This window comes from Peromyscus eremicus, chromosome 17, assembly GCF_949786415.1.
Source record: "Peromyscus eremicus chromosome 17, PerEre_H2_v1, whole genome shotgun sequence".
NCBI lineage: Eukaryota > Metazoa > Chordata > Mammalia > Rodentia > Cricetidae > Peromyscus > Peromyscus eremicus.
In genome coordinates, this window is record NC_081433.1 from 7,844,724 (window position 1) to 7,872,272 (window position 27,549).

The following is a 27,549-nucleotide window of genomic DNA, read 5'->3' on the forward strand; positions in this document are numbered from 1 at the left end:
TCCTTTAGACACAGCTGCTTGAGTTGCCCAGCTCTCTGGAGGGTAGAGCCCCAGCTATGTAGTTATGGAGGTCTGTGGAGGGGCCACACGATGCTCCTTAGCTCCGGGAGGAAGCAGAGGTTACTGCCCTACATTCTCCTGCTCAGGACGCTGCTGTGGACTCCCCAGGTCGTCTACTTCATACACCCCTCATGGCATGTTCCTCTGATTTGTCTTCTTTCCAAACTTCAGCACGATCCTCTCCCAGGAGCGTCAGTGGGGCCTGGGGACCAGTGCTGGCCCACGGTGTGTGATGTACCATGGTTCACACACCCAAAAGTACCATCCTCTTGACCGGGGAGTGAGTGGCTGCTACCGTCCCCAGCACAGACAGGCTCACAGAGGCACAGGGTATTAAACAGCCCATGAGGGAGGATGGCTGGCACCCAGCAGATGGGGCCTGAGGAGATTGGTGCCAGAGCCTACACTTTGCTCGAGGACATGTCCACATGCACAGTGGGAAGCCACAACAGTGTCCAGTGCAAGCTTGGTACCCACGGGGCACCTTTCCCCTGAGCATCGTGGCTGTTCCCTTTCTGTTGGGACAGACAGCTTCTGGTCTCTCCGGGACTCTGCCTCTTCACGCTCTAGCTTCTCTTCTGCCTGTCCCTGTTTGGACCCTGTCTGATGCAAGCGTGTCTCCCCCGGGCAGCTGTGAGGAATCCCAGCTAGGTTCTGCCACCCACGTTCTCAGTTCTGGCTGTTTACCTATGGAAGGGACATTCAGGCTGGTGATCGTGCAGACAATTCCAAAAGGACATAGAAGTGAACAATTTGGGGGATAGGGAGCCTGTGAGGTCCGGTCAGCTAGTCCTGTCCCCTTTGCCAGGAATAATAAGGTTTCAGCTGCCTTCTTGTGCTCCCTCCAGACTCTGGTGCTCTGTCACCAGTGATGGGGCTGCGTGGGCAGGCATGCACAGATGCCCTTCAGTCCCGGATGCTCTGAGGACCGGCCTCCCCATGACCGTAGCAGCAAGGATGTTCTTGAGGCCCTCTTCCAAGTCTGTACAGCACAGGCTGCGGGGTATCTCACACAGATCTATAAGAGCATCCTTGCTCCCCAGTTCCTACCACGGCCAGGTCAGTACTTCATCTCTTCCCCAAGTCACCAGACTCTCTGGTCCCCAGGGTTCGTTGAGCGTCTTCTGTAGTGAAGAGGTGGGTAGCTTTAGAAGGAGATCATATCGGCTTAGAGGGGAACTGAGAGGAAGAAGCGTGTTTTAAACATGATTCTTTTATGTGTATGAGTGTTCGGCCTGCATGCATGTCTGTGCCCCAGGTGCATACCTGGTGTGTGTGGAGGCCAGCAGAGGGCACCAGATCCTCTGGGACTAGAGTTACAGATGGTTGTGAGCCGCTACAGGGGTCCTGGAAATGGAACCCAAGTTCCCTTGAAAGAGTAGCCTGGGCTCTTAACTGCTGAGCCATGTCTTCAGCCCCCATAAGAATAGATTTTGGTTTTTCGAGACAGGATTTCTCTGTGTAGCTTTGTCCCTTTCCTGGAACTCGCTTTGTAGACCAGGCTGGCCTCGAACTCACAGAGATCCACCTGCCTCTGCCTCCTGAGTGCTGGGATTAAAGGTGTGCACCACCACCCCCCGGCTAAGAATGGAATTTTTAAATATGCCGTTCTCCAGCTGGCTGTGAGGGTTGCCAATGCCAAGGGAGTGGTCCCTGCACCCACACCCCACCCTCTGGCCTCCTCCTCTCTTCTGTTAGTCAATTATCATCTGCTGCTTTCTTTACACTCTTGTCCTCTGCTCTTCACTCCCCACCCCTTCACCCCTGCCCCTTCACCCCCCACCCCTTCACCCCCTGCCCCTTCACTCCTCACCCCTTCACCCCTGCCCCTTCACTCCCCACCCCTTCACCCCTGCCCCTTCACCCCATCCCTTTACCCCCTGCCCCTTCACCCCTGCCCCTTCACCCCCACCCCTTCACCCCCTGACACTTACGTCTTGTATCCCTACCCTAGTGCCTTCCCATCTTCCTGCTCCCTTCCCTCCTGCTCCCTTGCCCCTTCCTGTTCAGTATTTCTGTCTCTTACATCCCTGCCCACCCACCCTCCCATCTCTCACTCCGCTGTCCTCCTCTCTGCCCTCTGGCCACCCTGCTATCCCTTTCTCCCTCCCTCCTGCCCCCACCTACCCTGTGCCAGAGCAATGGGACCGAGCCAGACAGGACCCGCTCCATGTTTCCCTTGTACACATCATGAATGCTTTCCATGCGCACGCAGCGTCCCGCCCTCCGTCTCCTGCTGCTGCCTGCATCGTCTCACTTTACCCCCGTGGATGCAAATCTGAGTAGCCTCAGGCAGCGCTGAAGCCAGGCTTCCAGCCACCTGCCCACAATGCTCAACACGGGGCGGTTGTGTTTCTGTCTGCACAGCCCTGCTCCGCAGGCCTGGAATCCTGGGCCTCGCCCTCCTTTCTGCCACCCCCACGAAACTTCAGCACAGACCTCAGACACACCCTGGCAGCTGGGTGGGACTGATCAGCTCTCATCATCCCAGGTACATCCAGGCAGCCATAGGACGCTGGCCTTGCTGGATCGTGACCTGCAGCCTGGGCCACTCCCACAGGGCCGTTGAGCAGTTGGGCGGCTGTGTCTTACCCCACTCACCCTGCAACAGCAGCCGTGAGCCCCAGGACCATCGAATCCATCATGTCCTGAGCCTCTCGGTGGGGAGACCCAGGCAGATCACCCCCCCACTTCTCATCAACCTGGAGTCCAGAATTGCCTTCAGTAGTCTCAGGGGGGTCCTGAGACTGAGACCCCCTGGTCCTTTAGGGGATTTAGGTGACTTCCGCGAACCACCCTGAATCCTGGCACCCCTAACTACAGGTGAGCTTCAACTTCCAGACTTGGGATGGAGACAGGTTTAGGGGTACAGAATCTGATAGCCCTGTCCAAGGAGTCCTTCTGACACCTGAGTAGAGGTATCACCCTGTCCCTCCCCTGTTGTCCCTGTGGCCACAGTGCCCGGTGTGCCAGGAGCATCCTGGAAGATAGGCATGGCCACACCCGCTGTGTCCCGGCTCCTGTGGCCTTTTGTTTGACTTAGGTCCCACCTGTGTTTGCTTTCCGAGATGCCTATCTGCCCACAGCTGCCAGCCTCACTGGATTGCCCGGGTTTGTGCGATGCCGCTGTCCACCAGGGGTGGCTGCTCTGCCCACAGCATTGGTGCGGGGCCAGTGACCTCACCCTTGTCCAACAAAGCTGCCACTCCTGAAGCCCAGAGAGTGGATGTGGCCCAGCATCCTGAGCCCACTGGACCCTGGCTTTTAGGCCTCTTCCAGGCTTAGGGGAAGCAAGGATCTTCCAAAGCCATCGGTTCCCTGGGGCTTGTGTATCTGGTTTCCATGTTGGGTCTTCCTGTTTAGCTAATCAATATGGGCATAGGTGGGCTTGCCAATGGTGAGTCTGCCCTGCAGCCTTCAGGAAGCTGATTCTGGGCCTGGTGTTGCCTTTTTTCCAAGGTTCTGGGTGTTTCCAGGCTCAGTCTCGGTACAGAGGCCTTTCCCGGCTTCCGTCCCTGCTGTATGTAAATACCACCGCCACACTCACTGATACTGCGTTAGTTACTTTCCATGTTGTTGTGATGAAATGAAATACCTGTCGAAAACCGCTGAAGGAAGGGAGGGTTTGTTTTGTCTTTGGGGTAGTCTGTCATGGCGGGGAAGGCCTGGCAGCAGGATGGGGAGGCAGCTGGTCACTTGTATCTGCAGTCAGGGAACAGAGTGATGCACACTGGTGTTCAGCTGGTTTCTTCCTCTTTATTCATCGCAAGACCCCGGCCCGTGGGGCAGTGCGGACCCCTCATTTAGGTGGTCGCCCCATGCCAATTAACTCAGTCTGGAGGCTCCCTCACAGACGGGTCCTGAGGTTTGCCGCTTGGAGAGTCTCGATCCTGTCAATCATGTTGACAATATTAACCATCACCGACTCTGTAAAACACACAAATAAGAAGTGAAGGTTAGTTAAAGGTGAACAGAAGCAGAATTTCTGCCTTCTGCTACTGTTAATCCCTATAACCAAAGACATGAAGGCTCACCACTGCTGTAGGAAGAAAAAGTTTAAATCCATGGAAAACTGGAAAGGGGTACACAAAAATGCTGTAAAACATAAAACCCAGTGTCACGATTATATTCCAAGGTCAGGAGGCTCAGAAGTGGGGACGGTGTGGAGAGCCATGGATAGGGATCGGAGGCTGTGGGGGTCCCTGGTGAAATAGACCTGAGTAGGAGGGTTCTGAGGCTCGGGGCCTGGCCTTGGAGGTTGTGCTGGGACTTATGTCTAAGCTGGAGTTTGTTTAGAATTGGACAGACGGGGTCTGGGGAGACAGCTGTACCCCTAGGAGGGCCTGAGCCTGTGTGCTTTTGGCCTGGCCTTGGTGGTATTGATGGTTCTCAGCCTGCGCCACCATGCAGGGGTGAGGCTGGCTTTTCCTTGGATACATTTGGTGTCTCTGACAATGATGTAGTTTCCTTGCACGATCCCACTGAGTGAAAAGCTGGTCTTCTGGGGTTTCCAGCTCCTTTCAGCAAGGGTCACAAAGTGCCGCTTTCCTCCGAGAGCTCGGACTTCAATGAATTAGAATGTTTTTCCCTGGTGTGTGTACAGTGTCTAGAGGATGTGGGACTCTGATGACCTTAGGGAAGGGCTGCTCTGCTACCAAGGCAGGAGGATTCTTTGGCAGGACAGAGCAGATATTACCTGTAACCAGCTCAGTCATCCGTGGGGAGATATGGCCCTCTGGACTCACCTGGAGGGCAGGTGAAACTTGGTGACAGGAGCCCATGTCATTGGCCACACATGTCACAGGCTATAGTTCTTTCTGGCTGAACCAATCCACACCAGCCATTTAAAGTATATGTTTAAAATATAATACTTCTGGGCTGGAAGATGGGTCAACAGCTAAGATCAAATACTGCTCTCACAAAGGACTCAAGTTCAGTGCTCAGCAGCCCACAGTGGGTGGCTAACAACCACCTGGAACTCCAGCTGTGAGGGATTCAACACCTCTAAGTTCCTCAGTTACCTGCACTCACGTGCACGTATCCACACACAGACACATATGCGTGCACATAACTAAAAGTAAAATAAATATTTTTAAATAGGATATTTAAGTACTATGTGCCAAATATTGAAATTTGGTTGATAATGCCATGTTTCATCGCATCAATCAGCCATCCCTGCATGGGGCAGGCTGGACCACCCTTGCACCAGAGCCTGGAGTTCTCCTCAGTGAAGAGGTGAATTCAGAGCCAACAATCACGGTCCAAACTTTAACTCAGGGGTTCTCAACCTGTGGGTCATGACCCCTTTGAGGGTCGCATATCAGATATCCTGCCTATATTTACATCATGATTCATAACAGTGCAAAATTATAGTTATGAAGTAGCAACAATAATAATTTTTTTAGTTTTTAGGGTTTTTTTGGTTTTTTTTTTTTTTTTTTTTTAGTTTTTCAAGATGAAGTTTGTGTAGCCTTGGCTGTCCTGGAACTAGCTCTGTAGACCAGGCTGGCCTCGAACTGCTTCCCGAGTGCCGAGATTAAAGGCATGCCCCTCGACTGCCCAGCAACAATGATAATCTTATGGTTGGGGTCACCACACCGTGAGGAACTGTATTAAAGGGTCGCAGCGTTAGGAAGGTTGAGAACCATGGGGATGAACAGTGAAGTCGGAGCCTCAGGAAGGTGGAGTCTCCGTCCCCCGGAGGCTTGGCTGTCCCTCCCCAGAGTCCTCTGCAGCAGGTGGTCTTCCTCCCTGCAGGACCCACGCTTTGACTTGACACTGTTTCCCTACTGTATAGTCAGGTAGAGCCCTGTCAAGTTACCTTGTGTGTGTGTGCGTGTATGTGAGTGTGAGTGTGTGTGCGTGCATGTGTGTGTGGTGTGTGTGTGGCTGGAAATGGAACTCAGGGTCCTGCACATACAATTCAAGGGCTCTTCTGCTCAGCTACACATTAGCCCTCAAATCGCCTTTTGTCACAGGTAGAAAAGTGCCTGTCAGCGGAACCACCTCACCCAGCACACTGAAATATGTGACTCTTAAGTAAACAACTCCCTTGCAGAGTTTTCTGCCTGATGGCAAAACCCTGGGCCCTCGGCTGAATGGGAAGTGTGGGCCCCAGGCTCACACCACTGGCCTTGGTGCATCTGATGGGGGAGAATGACATGAAATGACAGCTGTCATGCTACCCTAGTCTTTGAGAAGTGTGGCAGACTCCTCCATCTGCCAGGGGCCGGCAGCTCACTGACTCCTGGTCATAGCTCAGCTGTACCCTCTCTTACGTCAGCTGCTTCCCAGGCCGTGACCCTCCATGGGGGGACCTCACGATTCAGCTGTCTGCCTGAGTCTGAAAGCAGCCACCAACAAGTAAGCCGTTGTCCCTACACTCTAGTCTCTCTTCCTGCAGGGCATCATAAGGCCACCCAGCCACCCAGACCTGGGGTCTGGCCCTGAGATTCTTCTCTGCCCTTTGACTTTGCCCCTTGTCTCCAGTCTTGAATAAAGCTACTTGGAGCCTGTTCCTGAACACGCACATGCTAAGGAGCACACTTTCTATCCACAGTGCTTATCATTGCTTGGGAGCAAAGCCAGAGGGTTTCCTGCTGGCGTGATGGAGGATGCTCTAGGGCCTATCACAAAGCACTATGTGGAAGAGCGTGGGAAGGCCCCAGCCACCAGCTGCATGGGAATTGTGTCATCCCCAGGCCTCTAAGGACCACAGGAAAGCATGGAGGAGGCTCCCAGAGACATGTCTGCACAGTGGCTCTGAGCTTCCTACCCCCACCCGCCTCTAAGGCCTGGTCAGTGTCTGATACCTATCTGCCGTACAATGTGTTCTGGGTCCAGTGGATCCTAAGCAGTGGCAAGATGGGGAGAGAACTTAGCCACACGGGGCTCAGTGGCTCACACATGTACTCCACACGCTCATGGCACACTAACACACAGTGGAGCACAGGAGAAAAGCATAGGGAGTTCTTGGATCCACATAAGGAGTGGGCTCAGAGGGCAGGAGGGGAGCTGCCCTCAGGAAAGGCGACCCTGGGGAAGGAGGAGTGTGTGGGTAGGAGCTGAACAAATGCAGGGTTTGAAATGGGCTTTCAAAGTGTTTTCTCCTGGCGTTCAGGAAATGTGGCCTGTTGTGGGAAGACAATATGAGCTCAGAGGAGCTTCGTCCTTGTCTGGGAATCTGCCTTCCGTAGAGCTGAAACTTGACCATCTCAGTCCCTTTTGTCCCTAGGGCCTGAATGGCCATAGGTACATGAGCACCTCCATAAAGGAACACACACCCCCTCTTCACAGTGGCCTCTTTCCTAAACTCTATTGGCTTCTTAGACCATATTCAACAAAAACATAGCTAGTTTCTGTGAACCCTGCTATGGCTGTGGGCTATGCTTTAGTACAGATCCGGAATGGAATTAGGATCTCCCTGCTGGTCGGGGCTGTTCTCTGTACACCTGCATTGGGGTTCTGGGCTAAATGTCTCAGTTCACTTCAATATTTCCCAGACTTTGGGCTTGGCCATGAATCTGCTGCAGGCTGGGCTGCAAAAAAAAGACCGGGAAGGTGGCCTTAGCATTGTGGGATGTCACTTTCATGTCGTAGTGAAAGTGTAGGCAAGGTTTTAGGAAGGGGAGGGCACTGCTCAAGTCACATGGGAGCTGGTGGCTCACAGGCCAGACCTTCTGTAGGAAGCTGGAATGCTAAGGATCTCTGAGAAGTGACAGGGCTTCAGGGTAGCGAGGGAGTCATTCTCCCAAAAAGAAATCATGAAGTGAGCGGTCAGGGCCACAAGAACACCTTGAAGCCTGGACACAGGACAGCAGCCAGCCCCTCTTCATCTGCGTCACAGTAGGCCTTGGTGGGCCCTCCATCCCCTCCGACACATCATTCACTTGGTCAGCCAGTGAGAACCCGCTGTGTTCCCCGCGGATCTCTGGTCCTTGCGCACACTTCATTTTGACAAGCATGTGGCTGAGGACACAGAGAGCCTGGGAGAGAAGAGCAGGCAAGAAGAAGGAACTGGCCAGCTCCATGGGTCTTGCTTCTGTCCCCAGGCACCTCCCTCTGTCACATGGCCCCTTCTCAGCAGAGGACAGCCCTGGACTTCCTCCTGTCCCTGAACTTAATAATAACTCCCTCTGTAAGCAGCTTGCTTCTCAGAACACAGTTTTGCTTTTGCTCCAAATGTGTTTACTACAGTGTGGGCACCTGAAGTCACCCTGTGCCTTCCCTGCCCTGGGGCTCCAGCACAGTGGGAGACTATGGACCTTCAGTGGCCTCAGTGGGGGTGAATCTTGAACATGTCTCCACAAAGTAGGTACTCGGGGTGGGGTGTGCTCTCATCTGCCTTGAGTTTGGGGGAACTGGAGGTTGGACATGGGAAAGGTGGTTGCTTGCGCACTATGCCAAGAATCATGCCTTGATCTGCTTTGGTGGCTCCAGCAATTGTCCCGTCCCTGTGGGTTGATGAAGAGAGGGTTGTTCCATTAGAATACAGATGATGTCAGAGAGGCTGAGAAAGACGAGGAGACTGACTGAAGAGGATTCCCCTGGCAGTTGACACCTTCCAAGAACGGGGTCAGGACATGGGGAAGGATGAGGGTGGATTCCAGACTGTGAGCCCGGCACATCTATTTACATTGTGGTTGCGAGCCTCTGATGGCCTGGCCGCCTGAGTCCAGACAAGGTTGACCTGAGATAGGTTTTATTCTGCTGGTAGCAGGCAGGAGCCTCAGATGCCTGTGGAGCAGGCCTGTCAGGTCAGCTGGCAGAGCATGTGCCCAGGCACCAGAGTCCCAGCACAAAGGCAACAGGACTCTGGTAAAGGAAATCATTCATTAGGCATCAGTAACATTTTGGGAACCCCAAAATGAGGATGAGAGGCAAGAAGAAGCTAGAGCTGCTGAGGGACTTCTGACCCTGGTGGGGACTTGGGACAGAGAGGCCGTCACATGGCTGGTGTCCAGAGGAGCAGGCTCAGGGGCAAGTGTGAGATCCGAGTTTTAGCATCTTTGCTCATCACTGCCTGGTGGCAGTGGCCACAGGACGGGAGTGATGACTACTGTCCAGGAAGATGGAGTCCTGCAAAGCACCACAAAAGCCTCCTCATCTCTCACCAGTTTTAGCACTGTGAAACTGAGGCTGCAGATGGTGTAAACAATGACGCCCAACCTCCCAGCAAGCTGCAGTTGAACCTGGAGCCTGGGAGACCCCACTTCTGAGCCCTTCCCTCCACCGTGACATTGCCCACCCTCTGGAGAATGGAGGAGTCTGAGGGTTACACCCAGAGGAATAGTCTACCTGGGTAGGGGGCGTGCCTTGCACCCAAGGGCTGTCTGAATGGACAGGACCTGGCTAAACTTGGAGCACCCGTGATTAAGGGCCTGCTTCCCCGGGCTGTGTGGGTGGCTAGGACCTGGCTGAGCTGGGGCCTCTATAGCTTAGGTCCCTGTGCCCGGCTGTCCCTGTGGATGGAACCTGACGGAGGTAGGGCCCCTGCAGGGAGGGTCCAGACAAACAACAAAGCCGCCTGGCTCTGCCGCCAGCAGGGCTCAGCTGCTGCCAGGCTCTCAACAGTTAATCATCTGCAGCAGGATAAGTGAGCTGATTCTAGCTCCTTAATCAGGACATCGAATCCGAATGAATCTGAGACCCTGCGAGGAGCAGGAGCAGGCGCCGCAGCCCGCGGCACTCAGAGGCCAGCACTGCGTAGTGTCCCCACTCAGCAGCCCAAGATGGAGCTCCGCCGCCGCCGCCGGCTTCCTTTGTGCACCCCGGGCGGGCTTGCCAGCAAACAGGTCGCCGACTCCTGACCGGTGGTGAGGGCGACAGCATGACTTTGAGCCTCATCTCCCTGCTGTCCCAGGACGTCACAGCCCTGTGGCTCCTGCTGAAGACAAGTGCAGGTGCGTCTGTCTCCGCTGCGTCCCCGTCCCCGTTTCCCTCGGAATGAGCGAGTTTGCTGTGGATGTGTCGTAGGAGGCAGGGGGGTGGGGTGGAGTGAGTATGTGTAGGATGATTGAGTGGGGGACAGGTGGGGTTGTTCTGGTGCTGGGGTCCTATTGTTGGCTGAAGACTCTCACGCTTGCGGCTCATACGGCAGGGTGCAGATGGGGGTGGGGCACGGGCTGGCTAGGTTATGGAGAAAAACCACCCTTTCCCGCAGGGTCGGGGGGTGGGGTGGGGTGCATGATGCCTTGCCCTTGTGGTCTGGGCAGTACCCCTCAGACCCAGCCTGAGCGTCCCTTGAGGACAGCGGCAGTCACATCCGCTTCCAGATGAAGGGTGTCTGCACACCTTCTTGGAAGGCTGGAAACGAATGATCTCCTTTGTTCGGGGTTTTTCGTGGACATGCCGGCTGGCGGGCGAAAACTACCTCCAGAGCCAGTGGCATGGCTTTGCCTTCCTCCTAGCAGGAATACCTGGCAAGGGTTATCCCCATAGCTGCCATCTGATGGCAGAACCTAGGGGACAGCAGGATACAGGGCTAGATGGCCATGGCCTCTCGGCAGTGGACTGGCTGCTTCCTGGGGGCTTCGGCAGTCTCATTGCAACCTGGCTCTGCCTCTGTGGGAGGGCAGGTGCCATGAGGTGGTACCGGTGGCCTGGTGCTGGGCTTTGGCACTAAAAGAACAGGGAAGGGAGCAGAGTCATCCCAGGAAAAAAAGAGAACAAGGGGACTGGCAGAAAGGAAGTAGCTTGGAGTGCCTCCGTTATTTCTGAGAGGAAGGGCACTCCTTTTGAAGTATTTTGTCATAATTACATTTCCTGCTGGTATTTCTGCCAAGCACTGATGAATGACCCATAAAGGATTTTTGTGAATTTTAATGAGTCAGTCCTCAGCTCTGTGACAACGAATAAATACAGAGTGTCTGATTTCCCGGTGAAGCCCCTGGGGACAGTGAGTGGTCATAGAGGGTCCCCAGCACATCAGAGGCAAGGCGCCTCGCGGAATCACAGCTGATATCTGCTTGTTTCTTAGCCAGGTGGAGTTCTGAATCCTTACAGCCGCCCCTTAAGTTCTTGGTGCATTCCTATAGTGTGCTGTATTTTTAAGATATCAGTCACTCAGAGGTCTTTCTTTCCTGGGGGAGTTTGGTAAGACTAGGGTAAGGGTCTCTGCTTTGGCTTCCAGGAACCATTTGTCAGATTTCCAAATAAACAGTTAGTGCGTGTGATGGATGCAACAGCGGCCTTCTGTAACTGTAGGCCGTTTCTCTAAGTGGACACTCCCCTGTGGGCACCCAGAAGCCATTTTCTGGGACACCCAGTGCTCATTAGTGCCCATGCACTCAGTGGGGACAGGTGGGCCTGGAACCCTGTCCCTGAGCCAGGGTGGGAGACCTTACGGTTATCATGGCTGGTGGAGAATGGGTATGTCACGTTTGAGCACACATGCTCGGCCCAGGCCTGTCTGTGATCCGTGAGACCCACAGGTGTGTGTGAGACCCCCACCAGTCCCACCAGTCCCACACCTCTCTGCCACTCACTCAGTCCGTCTGTCTCGGGGTATCTCACTTTCTGTCTCAGTGTCTCTGCCACACTCTGGTGGCTCTGACTGACTACACTGACTTTGCTCATCGTCTCCGAGTCCCCACCGGTGGTCCCCTGTCCCCTCTGCCATCCCCTAGTGTGCCCGCGGTCTGCTGCAGGGCCAGCTCTTGTCCCTGGCCCTGGTGAGGTCAGCCTCCTCAGTGCGCTGACTCGTTTGCTGTCTCTGGTGAAGGTTGACATAATTGTTTGTTTTTAGATTTGTAGAAGCCTTAGTTCTTAATGGGAGATTAAAAAGTCCCTCTGTGCATTTAGGGGAGGGGCACAGGATCTGTCCCATCCTGGGAGGCTCTTAGCACCAGGCCATGGGGAACCCAGTGTCCGTGGGAACAAAACATAGCTCTCTGCCTGGGGAGCAGGGGCGTGCGGCGTGGGACTCTTTGCATTGCCCATCACTCTGCCTCAGCCTTGGGCTAGGCTGGGCTCATCCTGCCTGCATCAGCACCAAAAACCCACTGTGTGGCTAACAGGGCATATTAGCCACTGAGGTGCCAGGTGGACTCCTGGCTCGGCTCTGACGTGCTAAAGATCTGCCCCCACCACTCTTCACATGCTACACCTCACCATGCCAGGTCCAGTCTGGTTGCTCCTTCAGAGATATGTTCCAAGACTTCCCTTCCTTTCCTGAGTCCAGAAGTGAGCATGGCCAGACGGTCGTGACTCTTGGACTTGAGTGTTTGGAAACACAGCATCTGGAAGCCAGTTTTTCTGTTGCACACTGAGGTCCCCAGGATGGGCAGGGGCAGGATGCAGGGACAGGAAGCAGGGCTGGGGCCTCCCTCTAGTAGTAAGCAGCTCTGCCTTTTTTGGGTGGGAACCATCTTGAAGGTACCTCTTAGGCCTGATTTGTGGGTTTGGTTCTGGAGCATTGACAATATGGCAGGAGTCATTCAGAGGATGGGCATTCCCCCTGATGCCGACTGGTTCTGTGTCTGATGCCAGCAGACCCACCACCGGTCCCTCTGGGCTCTCTTATCAGGGATGAAGAGGAAAAGTCAGAGTACCCCAAGAACCAGTAAGAATCGTCCTTCTAATACGGTCACTGCCTGGGCTCTGCTTCATCCCTGGCATCCTGGAGGGCAAGTCCAAGGAGAGGCTGGGAGAGTACAAGTGTCACTGCCTCGTGGTGACCTTGGTCAAGGGCATAACCTAGGTGATCCTGTCTCCTCAGCCTCCTGTGCACCCGCCCACTCTGTGGCCCACATCCTACCTCCAAGGAGCCTCTGATTGCAATGGCAGCTACCACTCCAGTGTTTTTAGCCTTGACCCTTGTCAGCCGCAGCGGGCCAAGGGTAAGGTGCTGGGTACTGTGTATCTGGCAATGTCTTCATAGAGCGAGGTATTGCTGTCAGCAATGTTAGCAGTGCCCACAGGCTGTGCTCACCAGACGGCGGCCTCCAGCCCACGAGGGGAGAATTCTCAGCCCTGTTTCGTATCAGGAGGCCAGAAAGGAAAAACAGACTGCCCGGTGTCATAGCTCAGAAGCATGCAGCGGGCGAAGCTAGTGCCCAGAGTGCATCCCTCCCTCCTGCAGGCTGGTTCAGTATCCCCCACACTGTGTCTGGAGCTTCTAGGTCATTGTGGCACGGTAGTGATGATACCCAAGGTGCCACAGTCAAACAATGAACATCATCAGCAGGCGCTTCCTGGACTCCGTGCTTGTGGTTATCCCTTACTAGGCCATCACAGAGGATTTGTGGAGAAAAGGGGAGGCTTCACCGCTGGAGAGAATGCAGAGTAGTATGAGCCTCATGGAAAGCACACTAAAAATAGAGCTACAGCACGATCCAGCTGTGCCTCTCACAGGTTTACACCTGCATCCCTGCTCACCGAGAAGTCACAGCAGCCAAGGCGCATCTGCCTTGGTGTCATCAGTGGGTGATGGATACGAAGAATGTGGTCCACAGACGCAGTGGGATACAACCTGGCCATAAAAAGACATCCTGTCATTTCAGCAGCCCAGATAAGCTGGAGAGCCCTGTAAAAAGGGAAGTAAGCCAGGCAGAGAACTGGCTGCTCTTGAGGAATATTTGTTTGACCAGACAAAGATGTACTGCATTTGTTTATGGTGCATTTGTGTTAATTAAATAAAAGTAACCTGGGCTCAGAGAGGCAGGGTTAGCAACTAGTTGACAGGAAGTAACAGGGAGGAGCGTAGTGTGGGTTTTTTAGTTGGGATGCTATGGAAGGAGAGAGGCTTCCAGGGACACCAGCAAAAAGAGAAAGTTAGCCAGTTGCTACTCCGACTCTCTGAGCTTGCAGATTTTCACCCTAGCCTTTGAATCTCGAGTTTGATTAGAACAATAGAGATTTAGTTAAAGCTGCCTTTAGCAGCAGCAACACAGCCATTGTCTGGGGGAACAGAATTTCCCCCCAGGCTACTAGTTCCAGCCAGGCGCTAGTAGTTTAAAGAGCAGCCACTGTGATAAAGGTAAAACAGAATTTTGGCGCCCCACATGTGGGCACCAAATGTAGCAGGCTTTCTCGAACCACCAGCCCCCAAAATCATGACATGGAGACTTATTATTAGTTATGAATGCTCGGCCTTAGCTTATGCTTGTCCCACTAGCTCTTATAACTTAATTTGACCTGTTTCTCTTCATCTGTGTTTTGCCTCGGGGCTTTTTACCTTTCTTTCTTTCTGTATGTCCTGTTTTCCTGCTTTCTCTGTGGCTGGCTGGCTGGCAGCTGGCTAGCCCCAGGCATCTCCCGCTCTTTCTCCCTTGTTCTCTCTTGAGCCGAGAGTTCTCCTCCTACTTATTCTCTCTGCCTGCCAGCCCCACCTATCCCTCCTCTGCCTAGCTATTGGCCAGTTTAGCTTTTTATTAAACCAATCAGGTGCCCTAGGCAGGTAAGGTGAAACAGCAACACATCTTTACATAGTTGAACAAATGCAACACATCTTTACATAGCTAAAAAAAAAAAGCAGCATAAACAAAAGCAACAGACATAGTTAAAGTAATATTCTTCAACATAAACAAACATAACACATCTTTACATAAAGTAGTACTCCACAACAGTCTGCTGTATGCCCTTGCTCATTCTGTGTGGGACCTGAAAGGCTGCACCTCCCAGAAGGAGAGTGAGGAGTAGAGGGCTGATTCCTCCCATAACTCCCCTCTCCACAGTATGAAGGACTGAGCAGAGCCTGTCAGGTGAGCGGTCCTGTGCAGGAGAGAGAAAGGCCATCTATCATGGACCCATGTGTCTTTTAGACCCGTGCCTCAGTGGGGGTGCAACCACCCCCAGCTTCTCCATCATCACAGCCAGACAGTGGCCCCTAGACAGTGAGTCAGGCCTGTTTGTGCTCTTAAAACTTAATGAGAGTATTGGGTGGTATGCTGGGGGAGCTGAGGAGTGCTGGTTACTCTTGGGGTTGGGGGTTCAAAGTCCCAGTTACACAGAATGGCTTGACTGAAGCTGTGCATGGAAACTCCAGTTAGTACCACCTTGGAGGCCATTTCCTGAGTGAGTCTGAACCCTTCTAACCACACATGCTGCTGAGGTAATGGAGCGATCATAGAAATTATCTCATGGTGTGAGCGTGCATCATGTTGTACACCTCAGCCACACATGGTGTCTATTTGTCCATGAACCTCAGTGAAGCTGGGTTTGACATTGTAGGTCACCGGGAGATCCCAACTGAAAGATGCCCAGTGAGTAGAGCTGCATCCATGGGCTGGGGGGTCAAAGGCTGCTCACTCCCTTGTGAGGCTACCATCTACCGGGCCTCTATATTCATTGGAATCCCTGTGCTTCCCAAGTTCTATTCCAGCCCATCTCTGTCCCCTCCCTTGCTGGAGAGACTCACCTGTCAGCCTAACCAGTGGTCAGGCGCAGGATGTTCCTGCCATGCATACCAGCAGCTCCCTCTGCAACCCATGTTGTTAAACCTACCATGGTTCAGCCTAGGTCCCAGAGTGGGACTGAGTTTGGACACTGGTGCTGCCCCTGCAGTCTTGAGATGTTCATGGCCTGTGCTCAGCATCTGTGTCTGAAATGGGATGAGGCCCCATTTTGTGATCGTATAACTATGCTTCATGGGTCAATAACTGTGTCCTCACACTGCCTGCCCAAGGTGGCCCCTGACACAGGTGAGCAGAAGCAGGTGTCCCTCAGCCCCCATCCTTTGGTGAGTCCAGGTCAGGTTGGTGTGGTCATCAGAGCCCAGCAGGCTCCCCAGCCTCCAGCTGTCCTAAGATGTGGCAGCTGAGGCATCCCCTCCAGCAGGGTGGGGCTGGCCAGAATGAGCCCTCAGCTGCCTTCAGGGCCACATGGACTTCAAGAGGCCGTGGAGAAGAACTTGGGGCTGCAGGGAAGAAGGTGGACTGAAACAGACTGGCTCCACTCTGGAATTCAGGGTGGCCCTGAGACACAAAGACCCTTGAGTCTGTGCCCTGTGCAATACTCTGTTCAGGGATCTCATACAGCTCACTCTCATCCACTCGCCTGATCAACTGTCCCTTGTTCAGTGAACATCCTGAGTAGCTGAGCCCAGGGCCTTCCCAGAACCCAGGGCCTCAGGGCAGACCCAGGTCTGTGTAGGTGGAGGAGGCAGCTGAGGTTGGGGAGGGCGTGGGTCAGGTACCCGGCCCCTCCCACCAGGCCACAACTGTGGGCTGTGGCCTGTGATGGCAGAGCCAGGCAGACAAGCATCCCTGTGAGGAAAAGGCAAAGCAAGGCTGGGCGTCATGCCGCGCTCTCCAAGGACCCGTCATGGTAGACGCTGTGTGTTTCCCAGACCTGTGCTTCAGGGGGGTGCACGCACCTCCACTTCTCCACCACCACCACATCCAGATTCTCAGACCATGAGTTAGACCCCTTTATGCTCTTAAAACTTAATGAGAATTGCAAAAAGCGCCCGATGTCAAATATTTATAGTAAAAATTTTCCAGAGATTTAAAAATACTAACTCACTTTGAAAAAAAAAAAAAGAAAAAAGGCAAACCCATTGTGAAGAGGCCTCGGTTCCATCTTGTTCTGATAACCCTGGCTTACGACCTAGCGAACTTGGCTGGGCCCTGGGGCTGCTGGGCTCTGGTATATATAGTGCCCCACTGGATCTGAGCATGGACACACAAAGCTCAGAGAAGAACAGGGAAGGCAAGTGACCTCGGCGTCACTTTGGAAACAGTTTGATTCCCCAGATCCCTGCAGAGCCCTTGGCTGTAGTGAAATGTTGTTTCTTAACAAACCAAAGGCAAATGTCAGTGGTGCCAGCCTTACTGATTGGACCCGCTCTCTAGAACAGTTCACGTGGCCTTGCCTCCCTCCAGCATTGCGGAGAAGGGGGACTCTTCAAAGCCACCTGTGGGCCACACATGCTCAGATGCTGGGAGAGGCTACCAGCACACAGCTAACAGGCTTCTGTGACAGAAACCTGACCCCTTGGTACTCAGAAGGACCAGAAGCATCAGGATGCTAGCTCCACAGCAGAAGCCTTCACAGGCCTAAGACTCATTTCTCTCCCCATGAGAACCTTGAATACTTCCTCTGATTTCCAGCCTTTGAGGATGACCCCAGACATCATTTCCATGTGTCTGCCTTATCGCGTCCCACTGATGAGAAAGCCTCTGACTGAGGCCAGTGGGTTGACATAGGGCTGGTCCCGTGAAAATAAATGTGATGTCTTCCAAGAGCATGGAAGTGACCTCCTTCTACTGGACCGGCATGTGACAAACCTCCCACAAAGGGTACTGCTCCATCGCATGCTACCTAGTGAGTGGCTGCTGCCCATGACTGCATGGGACACTGGGCCTTGGTGACACCATCCACCATGCCTGCGGGGGTGATTTGAGGTGTTCATGGGCCATCCAGGAGGATTAAAATATAACAGAGTTCTGTATAGTGCTTATGCTCTGTAGAAGACTGTGGAGAGGTTTAGGAGAATGCACCGTTCTGCTGCTTGGTGGGATGGAAGGCGCCACAGAGACTTTACAGCCTGAGCATCAGAAGAATCTTCCCAGAGGCCACAGGCCAGGAGCCAAGGATGAGCACAGGCAGGCTGGGAGGGCCAGCCATGCTGACCGACTGACTTTGCAGTTCCTTCCCTGGCCCTGTTGAAGGTTAGCTCAGCGAACACCTCCCCAACTTCAGTGGGGTTGTTGGGCTTTCTGTGAGGTCAGATACACTAGCCCCACCCCCACACGCATACACAGCAAGTGCTCTGTAAAGGAAACTCCCACATTCTGTACTCAGCCTCAGCTGGCTGTGTGGCTCCCACCCTGTATCGGAGCAGGAACCGTACACCTCCATCTTTGCGGTCGTCCATCCTCTGAATCAGGATCGCTGGGCCTGGACTCAGTGCCAGAGGCTCCTCTCCTCACACCCGCTTAGGAAGGGCCCACTGGCTGGTAAATGCTTTCATTTCCCATAGGACACCATTCAGAATTGGGCCGAGGCAGTGTGACAGCAATCACGAGTGTCACAGGACGTTTGACAAGTGCAGTGTTTGAGGCTTGGTGACAGCTTGGAGCAGCAGTTGGTGTGGCCTCAGGCGGATGGGAGTGGCAGCATCCAGTTACAGGACCTGACCCCCCACCCCCCCACCCCCCCACTTACCCACCCCCCACCCCCCCACCCACCCCTTCCCTGACTCCCAGCCTTAGGCTTCCTCTAGTTGTTCCAAATCCAGGGCCTGTCTGTGAATGATTGGTTCTAGAAGGACCTACAGAGACTGAAGGTGGCCAAGCCACCCTGGGGAGGCACAGGCCACGGGCCCTGCTCATCACCTGATTCTTTTGCCGGTACTAGAGTGATAGCAACCCCCCACAGCACATGTGGGGAGCTTGGCTGGCGAGCTAGGTGGTCCTGGGCGACTACCCCGGACATGGACCAGGGAAGAGGCTGGTGTTCATCCAGCATGTTAGTAATGGTTAAATGTCTACCACCACCAGATGTGCAGGTCACCACGACCAGATGTGCAGGTCACCCTGAAGGGAGAGGCCACACGAGTGCCGAGGTTTTTTCAGACTGCCCCCGAGAGTCAAGCAATTGTCTTAGGGTTTCTATGGCTGTGATGAAACTTTAGGACCAATGGCCAAGGTCACTTAGCTCCTGTCGGCCAGGCTGTAACTCATGCCCAGGATACTTGGCTCCTCTTGGACAGTCTCAGGAAATCAGGGCCCCGTGTGAGAATTGGCCTGGAACACAGCCTCTCGATAAAGTGATTCCTGAGGATGTTGGGCGTAAGCTTCGTACATGTTCTATATGAGGACAATGTGGAGTCTGCCTGGGGCTGAAAGACTTCGGCTGCACCCTCACCTGTCTACTGTCCTGGCTTCCGCAGCCATGACCTGAGGTGGAGCCCCACGGCCCAGGCCCCATCCTCCACATCCTCCACATCCTATCCTCTGTGTCCCCTAGGCCCCACTTGCCATGCCCTCCTCCCATGCCCCTCTACACCATTCCCATCCATCTTTACAACTGCAGTCCACGGCTTGGAGACAGCTGCCCTGGTCATTCTCCTTCTGCCTGTGGTAAAGAGCCGACCTAAGATACGGACCTCACAGAGTAGAGACGTACAGACGCTAAAGCCATTTCTCGGTCCGATGACTCAAAGATGAAGGGTTCAGGAGAGAATCAGCTGCTCAGGGGAGCTGAGCTGTGGATGTTGCCCCTGAACAGGCCATGGGGAGGCACCGAGGGGCAGCTCCCCTCCAAGGCCCACTTATCCAGCCCTCTCTGTATCAGAAACGACACCCCTAGTTTCTACTTCTAAACCCCACAGCTGGGCCCTCCCCTCGGAGCCTCAAGCCAGCCAACTCTTCTGTCTATCCTTCCTTGACACTGGCCCGGCAATCACATAGGCGTCACCATGTGACTTTAGGCCAGCTGTCTTACTCATGCAAGGAGTAACCTTACCTAAGTGCCTGTGATGGTTAAATTCATTAGCAACCAGAAAGCACACGTTGCTCTTGCTGCTACGATGAACAGTTTCCTGTATGGACCAATTGAAATACAATTCAGTTGCTTGGGACACCCAAGGTCAAGGATCCCCACAGTTCTCTGTGTTTTTCACCGTGGGAACAGGCTTCTGCAGACTTCAGCAAACAATGGCTTTCCTGGTAGATGTGAGAAAGGGCGAGCTTCATACTTGCGCTTTTCCCTAAACTGTCCTGGTGGTAGTTTAGTGGGTGTGTCAGGGTTTCCTAGAAGAGCTGACTACTTCCTGATCGTGAGGGCTGGCCTGAGCAGCACTGCCCCCCACACACACACACACACTGTGATACTTGAGGTGGTTCTCCCACATCTGAGGCCGGAGAGTTGAGGATGAGAAAGAAATATGGGCACCCAAGGACGTCTCAGGCTTCTCCAGTGTGGGATGGTTCTGCATGTGATGTTTATCTTTCCTGAGTGTGGCAGAGAGTTCTGTGGGACAGGCAGAGGTGACCTTCTATGAACCTGACCCTAGAGATGCCACAGCGGGAACTGGACCCATCCCGTGATGGGTGGCAGCAGAGGTCAAGTGTAGCGAGGGAGGCTGCCAGTCATGCCTGCCAGCTGCATCCAGTTGTGGGAGCCTATGTGAGAGTGAACAGTGTCTCCCGTGAGAGCCAGGCAGAGGGCACAGCAAACTTCCTGAGTGCAGTGTTCCTTTAAGGAGTGGTTGCGAGCTTGGAAACCACCGTGCATAGTGACACCCACACTCCAGGGTGTGAATGCTCGGCTAGGGCAGGTGTTTGCCTGTGCAACACTCCAGGCCTTGGGAAGGTGAGAGTTTAACCCCTGACCTTCCGCCCCAGGGCCATGCCTGATGTGGGGTGAACAACAGGGGAGATTTCAGGTGTGTTCTTGTGTCCCATGTATTAGTGGATTTCCCCACCTCGCACGGATGAGCATCCACGTCGGTTCCCACACACTGAATTGAAAACTGTGGGCTGGTATTGAAGACGCCTGGGGGAGGCAGAGGTGGGGACAGCACCCTGGGTGCTGTAATCCTCTGTGCCAGCCTGTAACTGTGTTACCCACACCATTGTCAGATGCCCGGTAGCATGTGGGCATGGGTGGTTTCTAGCTCTTGCTGGCCTGGCTCTCTGTAATTCTGAGTTGGCAAACCTACTGCCTTACGTTCCGTCTTTATTATGGGCCTCAGTTCTAAAGCCTTCAAGAACTTGATTTCTAAGCTCAGGGGGGTAAGGATAGTTAGTGGTGTGTGTGTGTGTGTGTGTGTGTGTGTGTGTGTGTGTGTGTGTGTGATGTAAATATTTAAAAATGAACAAAATGACCAATAAACAAAAAAACAAAAACAAAAACAAAACAACTGGGATTTGAAAATGTAAGAATTCTGCCAATTCCGGCCAGCAGCTCTTAGCACATGCCACAGGTCCGCCCTCTGTCCCAGCAAGTGACTGCAGCACTGGCCTGCTGGTATTGTGACTTCTGTCCAGACCTGCTGTCCTGTGGCTGCCCCTGGTGTGAAGCCTATCACTTCAAGCATCACTTTGCAGAATTAATTTTTATTCTGCCCAGCTGCCTTCCCCGCGTCCCCTTCCCGTGAATGTGACCATGTCTGTGGTTGGAGGCTCTCCGAGGGGCTTGATGCGGCTGACCTCCCACCCGGATGACTGGTGATGTAATCCCGTTTGACCTTCAACCTTGGACTTTGAAAAGAAGCATTATGTTTGACAGTGAGCAAAAGCCCTTGGGGATGGGCTTTTTGTTGGCTATAAATAAAAGGAGATAATTAGCAAATAACAGACTTTACTACGTGACCCTAAGGCGTGCTCTCCCCTGCAGCCAGCACAGGGAGCCTTTCTGCTTTGTCCCCTTAAGGAGGCCAGGGCCCCGGTCAGAGTCATCAACAAAGCAGGGACCAGCTCTCATCCAGATCCTCAGCTCCTACCTCACAGCAGCCTCCTCCCTACACAGGGTGCGTCGCCCCCTGCCCCCCAGGTCTCTAACCCACCTTGCCCTAAGGTGCTCTCAGTTACTGTCCCTTTCTCTGGCCTTGGGTAGCAGAGCCAGGGGTCAGAATGCCCCTCAGATAGGCGGAAGCGCATGAGATGCTGTGTAGGTGTCTGCCGCCTGGAGTGAGAAGTGACACCTTGAGTCGATTTGTGAGGACTTTTACTGCAGCCATCTAATTCTGTAGAATGAAAAGATCTAGAGACCAAAGGACGGCCCCTCCTGTGTGGACTCAGATACCCAGAAAGAACGGCCCCTCCTGTGTGGACTCAGATACTCAAAGAGTCCAGGATCTGGTAGCTGCTTTGTGTGGATAAAAGTCAGCAGCTGAAGGCCGTCGGACCGCAGTCCAGACTGAGCTGGACTGAGATGACAGTCTCCCTCATCTTGTGTTGGGTGATGGTCCCTTCACCCCTAGAAAGGCCATACCAGCGCACCCCACCCAGGTTGCACTTCAAGGGCTAGGACACCTACCTGCCTTCTTTCCCCACTTCCTGTGTCCTGACATGGGAACCAGGGGGGAGACCAGTGGCCTGAGGCTGGGGAGGGTTTGGACTCGGGCTGTTGACTGCCCTTGTGTCCTGAAGTCCTCTAACTGCCTCTCCGACTCTGGCGGGGTCATGGCCGGGGTCCCTCGATGTGGGGTGTTGTCTGTACCTCCTTGTGCTCACACAGAGGAGCTCTGTGAAAGCTGGCCTGCCCTGGCCTTTGATCACTAAGGGAGGGGGTGACCTGTTTCCTGCCCAAGTCACCTTCTGGGACTCTGCCCCCTGCTGGTCAGTCTCAGCAGTACAATTCCCTATACTTGGACCTCTGGTCTACAGATCGGACTGGCTGAGGAGACTGAGAAAGCGTGCCTCTCAAGGCACGAGCTCACCCATCTTTCTCCAGTTGCAGAAACATCAGAAAGAAAAAAGATTATAATACAGGAGGAAATGTCACCAGCCTGCTGAGCTCTAGAGCCTGGGACGGTAAAGACCAAGCTCCAGTGTTGGCTATACCGTGCCCGTGGCCACCTGTAGAGTCCTCATGGACTGGCTGGCGATTGTGCACCACGCACACAATATTTAGATCATGTAATGTTATGTCTCGTGTGCCTGTTCAGATGTGTGTGCGTGTATGTGAGAGGGCATGTGCCCCTCTGTGCATGTGCCTGTGGGAACCAGTGGGCCTCCGCAGCGGTTCCTCAGGTTCCGGTACCCTTCTGTTGTTGTTGTTTATTCTGAGACCGTCTCTCATTAGCCTGGGACTTGCCGGAGTAGGCGACATTGGCTGGTCACTAGTCCCAGGACCTGCCTGCCTGTCCCTGCCTCCCCAGCGCTGGGGTTCCACGGCCACATCAACGCGCCTGGCTTTTTTCACAGGGCTTCTGGGGATTCAGCCCAGATCCTTGTTTTCAAGGCAAGCACTGAGCAACCCTGTCCCTGCGGTTGTATGACGTCGAGGGAGGATGAAGCCAAGTATCATGGTCTCTTCAGCTATGAGCCTGATGGGGACATGTGGCAGCTCACAGGCTGAGGGCTGAGGTCCTGCTCAGGAAGGTGCCATGGCAGTCAGACCACCCGCAGAATGGGCACCTCTTGGGGTAGCTGTGCTGAGACCCAGACTGGACGTGCCTCTCCTGTCTGAGGAGCTCAGGAATACACTGAGGCCAGTTCCTGGGGAGAGGTGAGCCAGGAGGCCTCTGGGTGACCCCAAGGGGAACTCAGCCATGTGTAAACCTGCCCCTATCCATTGGAAATAGCTCCTTCAGGAGGTCAAAGCATGGGACAGAGCCTGTGAGGTAGGCTGGGTTTACGACCTTTGGAGCCTACCCATCTGGGAATGTGTCTCCCATGGGGGACAATGTCATTTACAATCTCATGGAATCTAGTTGGAGGATTCTGTAGGAATATCTCCACCAAGGGCCACGAGGCTGGGATTTTCTTTCCTTGGGACTAGGTGCAGCCTAGAAGTTTAAGGGCCCAGATCTGTGGTCCTATGGTAGAGGTCCCCAGGGCCATGGCATGAGCCCCCAGTGGCTCTGGCTTTGGAGGACCGTTGTATGGACCATTTCTCAACTGTGGAGAAACTACCAGCCTAAGGTGTCGCCCACAAACTTCCTGGTAGACCCCACATTTCTCAGAAGTTCAGGACGACTCTCGGCCCCGTTACTGTTTTTCGTTAAATCAGGATGGGGTTTGAGAGCAGGCCTCCTCCGCCTCCTTCCTGCTCCTAGAGTTAATGCTGCCGAGAGAAGGAATCCTCTCACATCATCACCCGAGGTAGGCCACAGGAGGAGCCACCCCTCATGAGTGTCCCACACAAGGCGACGTGTGTACGAGCCCTAAATCACTTCCGCAGAATTTAAAGATACACGTTTTGGTGGGTGACCCTTTCTGGCCTGCACGCCCCACAAGTGAACTACCACTGCCAGGAAGTCTGAACGATGTTGGCTTCTGTGTGTTGAGCTCACACGTGAGGCCAGCCTGGTGTCTGCAGTGTGATAAATGGAAGCAGTTGTGCCTTGCCTTCTCCTTGTGTGCCGCGGCTCCGCCCCCCAAGCCTCTGAGGAACATGGCATCCCTGGCGCCTCTTGGCCCCATGATGGTGTGGAGCCCCTGTGTGGAGCCCCTGTGTGGAGCCCCGGTGTGGAGCCCAGGTGTGCTGAGTGTCACGAGCTTTCCAGCAGGCAGTTGTAGCACCAAAGAGCAGGATTTAAGCTCAAGGTTGTACAGTTAATATCCGCTGCCTCCGTGTGAGCTTTACAGGTTACAGTGTCTGCACTACTCACTCTCTAGGGTCTCTTGTGACCTGGGTCTTCAGGGGTACACATTATCTTCGAAGCCACCTGCAAGGGATCAGTGTGAGCCATGGGTCTAACAGACTCTGAATGGTCAGGACTGTCAGCACTGCCCTGACTTGTGGTAAGGACCACCACCTTCCGTCTGTTGGGCTGGCTTCCCCCAGAGTGTCCTGGCGGTCCTTCCTGTCAGGGCCATCTTGGGAGAGCTGGGGCGCTGCCTGTCTGTGCCCATGTTAATCTGTGGCTTACAGTGCACACCAGGGCAGAGACACCAGCATGCAGCCAGGGTCCTCAGAGGCATCAGGTGCATGGTAGGACCGAGGACAGGCACAGGGCCCTGAGCATCTGATGATTTGTTAGTGGCCGCAGGTCTGTGGTGATGGCAGATGTCCCTATTAGCCAGCCAGTCATCTATAGGCAGCAGGTGAGAGCCCTGAGGTGCCTGCACCTCTGCCAGAGCAGGGGAGGGGAAGGCACTTTGTTTACTTGTGACTCAGGCCCTGCCCTCCTCCCTTGGTGCCTCTCTCTCTCTCTCTCTCTCTCTCTCTCTCTCTCTCTCTCTCTCTCTCTCTCTCTCTCTCTCCTCTCCCCTTGTCTCCAGTACTTCCTCTGTCTCTCCATATTCCCCTTCTTCCCATCTTTCCTCTTTTCTTCTCCGGCTCTGAGACACGTTGTAAAAAATTGATGGTGAATGGCTCAGCACACAGCATCGGTGCACTGAGAAACAGACTTGCTCTGATCATTGAAAACTGAAATGCCTTTTTCCAGCCACGTGACCCCGGCTCCCTAGGTGTTTGTAGCTTGTTCCAGAAGCTCCTGAGGGCTGTTCCCAGGGCCCCAGTGAGCCAGAGGCCAGGTTCCCTCCCAGTGACAGTGCGTCTATTCTTCCTGCAGATGAAATCATGCACCAAGACATCGTCCCGCTCTGTGCTGCTGACATCCAGGAGCAGCTGAAGAAGCGCTTTGCCTACCTGTCTGGTGAGTGCTGGAAGCCAGGGCCTGGCTAGGGTTGGAAAAGGGGCAGTCTGCAGGGTCTCTGCCCTCTCTGGACCCATTGGTGCTTCCTGCTGTCTCTGAAGCATCTGGCCATGGGGAGGAGGTAGCAGGGCCATGTCAGCACACTCGTTTGGGTCCTGTTGTCCACACCACAGTGTCCCAGGTCAGGTGGGTCATCAAGAAAAGAGTTTTATTTAGTTCACAGCTTTGAAGGTCCAAGGCTGATCGATGCATCTGGGGTGATCTTGCTGCCGGAATCCCGAGGCCATGCAAGTTATCACGTGGTGAGAGGCGGGGTACATGAGTGTGTGCAAACATGTTTATGTGTGTCTGTGTCCTCAAGTCTCTCTTTATAAAACCACTAGGACTCAATCAAGGGCCACCAGCCTGATGACTAATCCCAATCACTTCCCAAAGGCCTCCCTCTGTGTACCACAGTTGGACATTTCTGCCTGACAGAACATCCCAGGTTGAACTCCAGCACAGGAAGACTTAAGAAACACACTTAAATGTGTCATAGCTATCAGGCTACTGAGCGGCAGTCAGGATCTAGAGATGGGTGAGCCGGGTGCTCCTGACCTGGGATTCCTGGAACTTGGTCCTTCCATGAGTGGGTCGATGCCAGTCCTACTGACCTTGGTGCCTTCTATGATCAGGGCTGTGGGATCTCACTGGGCGCCTTCCTTGGCCCTGCCATCGCCCCTTCTCAAGCTCTGCTTCGTAAGCAATGGCCTTGGGACATGGCCGTCCCACCTTGTGCAGCAGCTGGTGCACGTCCAGCCTTGTGACAACACTCAGGTACTGAGGTTTCACAGGCCGATGGAGAGAGCACCCTCAGCATGAGGACGCTGCCCTCCAGCCTAGACGTGTCCATTGACAAGACCAATTCTGAAAAGGGCCACATGTGAGCCTTCCCCCAGATCCCAGGTTAGCTCAGGGTGTCCCCTCTAGTCAGCCTGGAACCCCCCACCACTTAGCCACGTAAGGAGAAACTGTTCGTATCTGTGACCCTAGGAGCGTCCCACCCCTCGGAGCCTTCTCTGGCTTTCCTGCCTGTGGTCAGGATACAACATGTTCCAGTCACATAGATTCCAGGGAGCTCTGAGATGTGGGACAGGAGAGGAGTTGAAATACAGTTTGTGGGGTGTATATCACCGACTTAGGTGGAGTCTAGCCATATGAGGTGAGCAGGAAAGTGGAACCTCTTGAGATGTTCTACCGATGAGGTAGGCCACTGCTTCCCTTTGGAAGGGTCTCCCCAAGGGGGGAGAGAAAAGCGGGTCTCCTAAAAGGTCAGTAGAAGGGGTGACCCTCACCCTGGAAGTGCAAGCTTCAGAAAAAGCTTGTGAAATGCCACAGTGTCTGCCTCCCCTTCCCCAATTCTCACCTCAACTTCTTCTCACTTGTCCCCACCCTGACAAGGCTCCAGACTTAGATACATGGATGCCCCACCAGCCTTGGGTCATGGGCCTTAACCTTAAATACGAACTGCCCGTATGTCCCTCTGTGGGGGTCTATGGTACGTGAGGGTAAGACCCTGGCAGCCCCACTGACTGCCCACCTCTCCGCTGTCCAACATCAGCCTGGGAGCTCCAGGTCACTTAGTAGGTGAAGTTGAGGTCAGTTCTCATCAGCGAAGGTCCCTTGCTGAACCTGGCCTCTCTGCTGTGGCCTCAGAGACTGGCTCCTCCTGCTGGGAGGGTCTAAGAAGCTGCGATTCTTCATCCAGCTGCAAAGGTGCAGAGGTGACTGGTGAGGAGGAGTGTGTTGGGCCTCGGAGTTGACAGCAGCCCCTGCTGGTGTCCAGCAGGACCAGGAGGAGCAGCATTGCTCTAACCTGAGCAGGCCTGGAAGAGTCCCCAGCTCCTGTAAGACACAGCCCATGGGCACCTTGATTTGGCCTCTGAGACTTGGAGGATCCACTGAGCCAAGCAGGGCAGCTGTGAGCTGATAGATGGCCGTGTCCTTCATGACCAAGCATGTGAGAATCTGCTCTAAAATGTTCAGATATAACTGTTCTCCAAGCCAGACCAGCTGTATTTCTGTCACTATTAATGGAGACTCACACCTGAGACATTTTGCAGACTTCACCAGACATCTCCATCCTTCTCTTGTTCCCATGCCCCATTTCCAGAACATCCAGGAGCCCTACCTAAGGATCTGCATTCTTACTGAATCTGAGCTGCATCCATGCTTTGAACAACCCCCTGTTCTGCTGGCCTGTCCATTTCTATCCTCTGGAAGGCACGGCTTCA

At 54.0% G+C, this 27,549-nt stretch overlaps 1 protein-coding gene across 2 annotated transcripts in view; it reads left to right on the forward strand.

The window, feature by feature from the left end:
- The first annotated feature begins 9,679 nt into the window (after nt 1–9,679).
- The window catches only part of Mcf2l (MCF.2 cell line derived transforming sequence like), a 74,747-nt gene continuing 56,877 nt past the window's right edge, over nt 9,680–27,549 (forward strand). The window contains exons 1-2 of one of the 2 annotated variants that reach the window (XM_059244645.1): nt 9,680–9,962; nt 25,193–25,276. In XM_059244645.1, coding sequence (XP_059100628.1) covers nt 9,890–9,962; nt 25,193–25,276 — 157 coding nt within the window. In that variant the 5' untranslated portion in view covers nt 9,680–9,889. The remainder of the gene's footprint in view (nt 9,963–25,192; nt 25,277–27,549) is intronic. The other variant, XM_059244644.1, reaches the window with a different exon arrangement.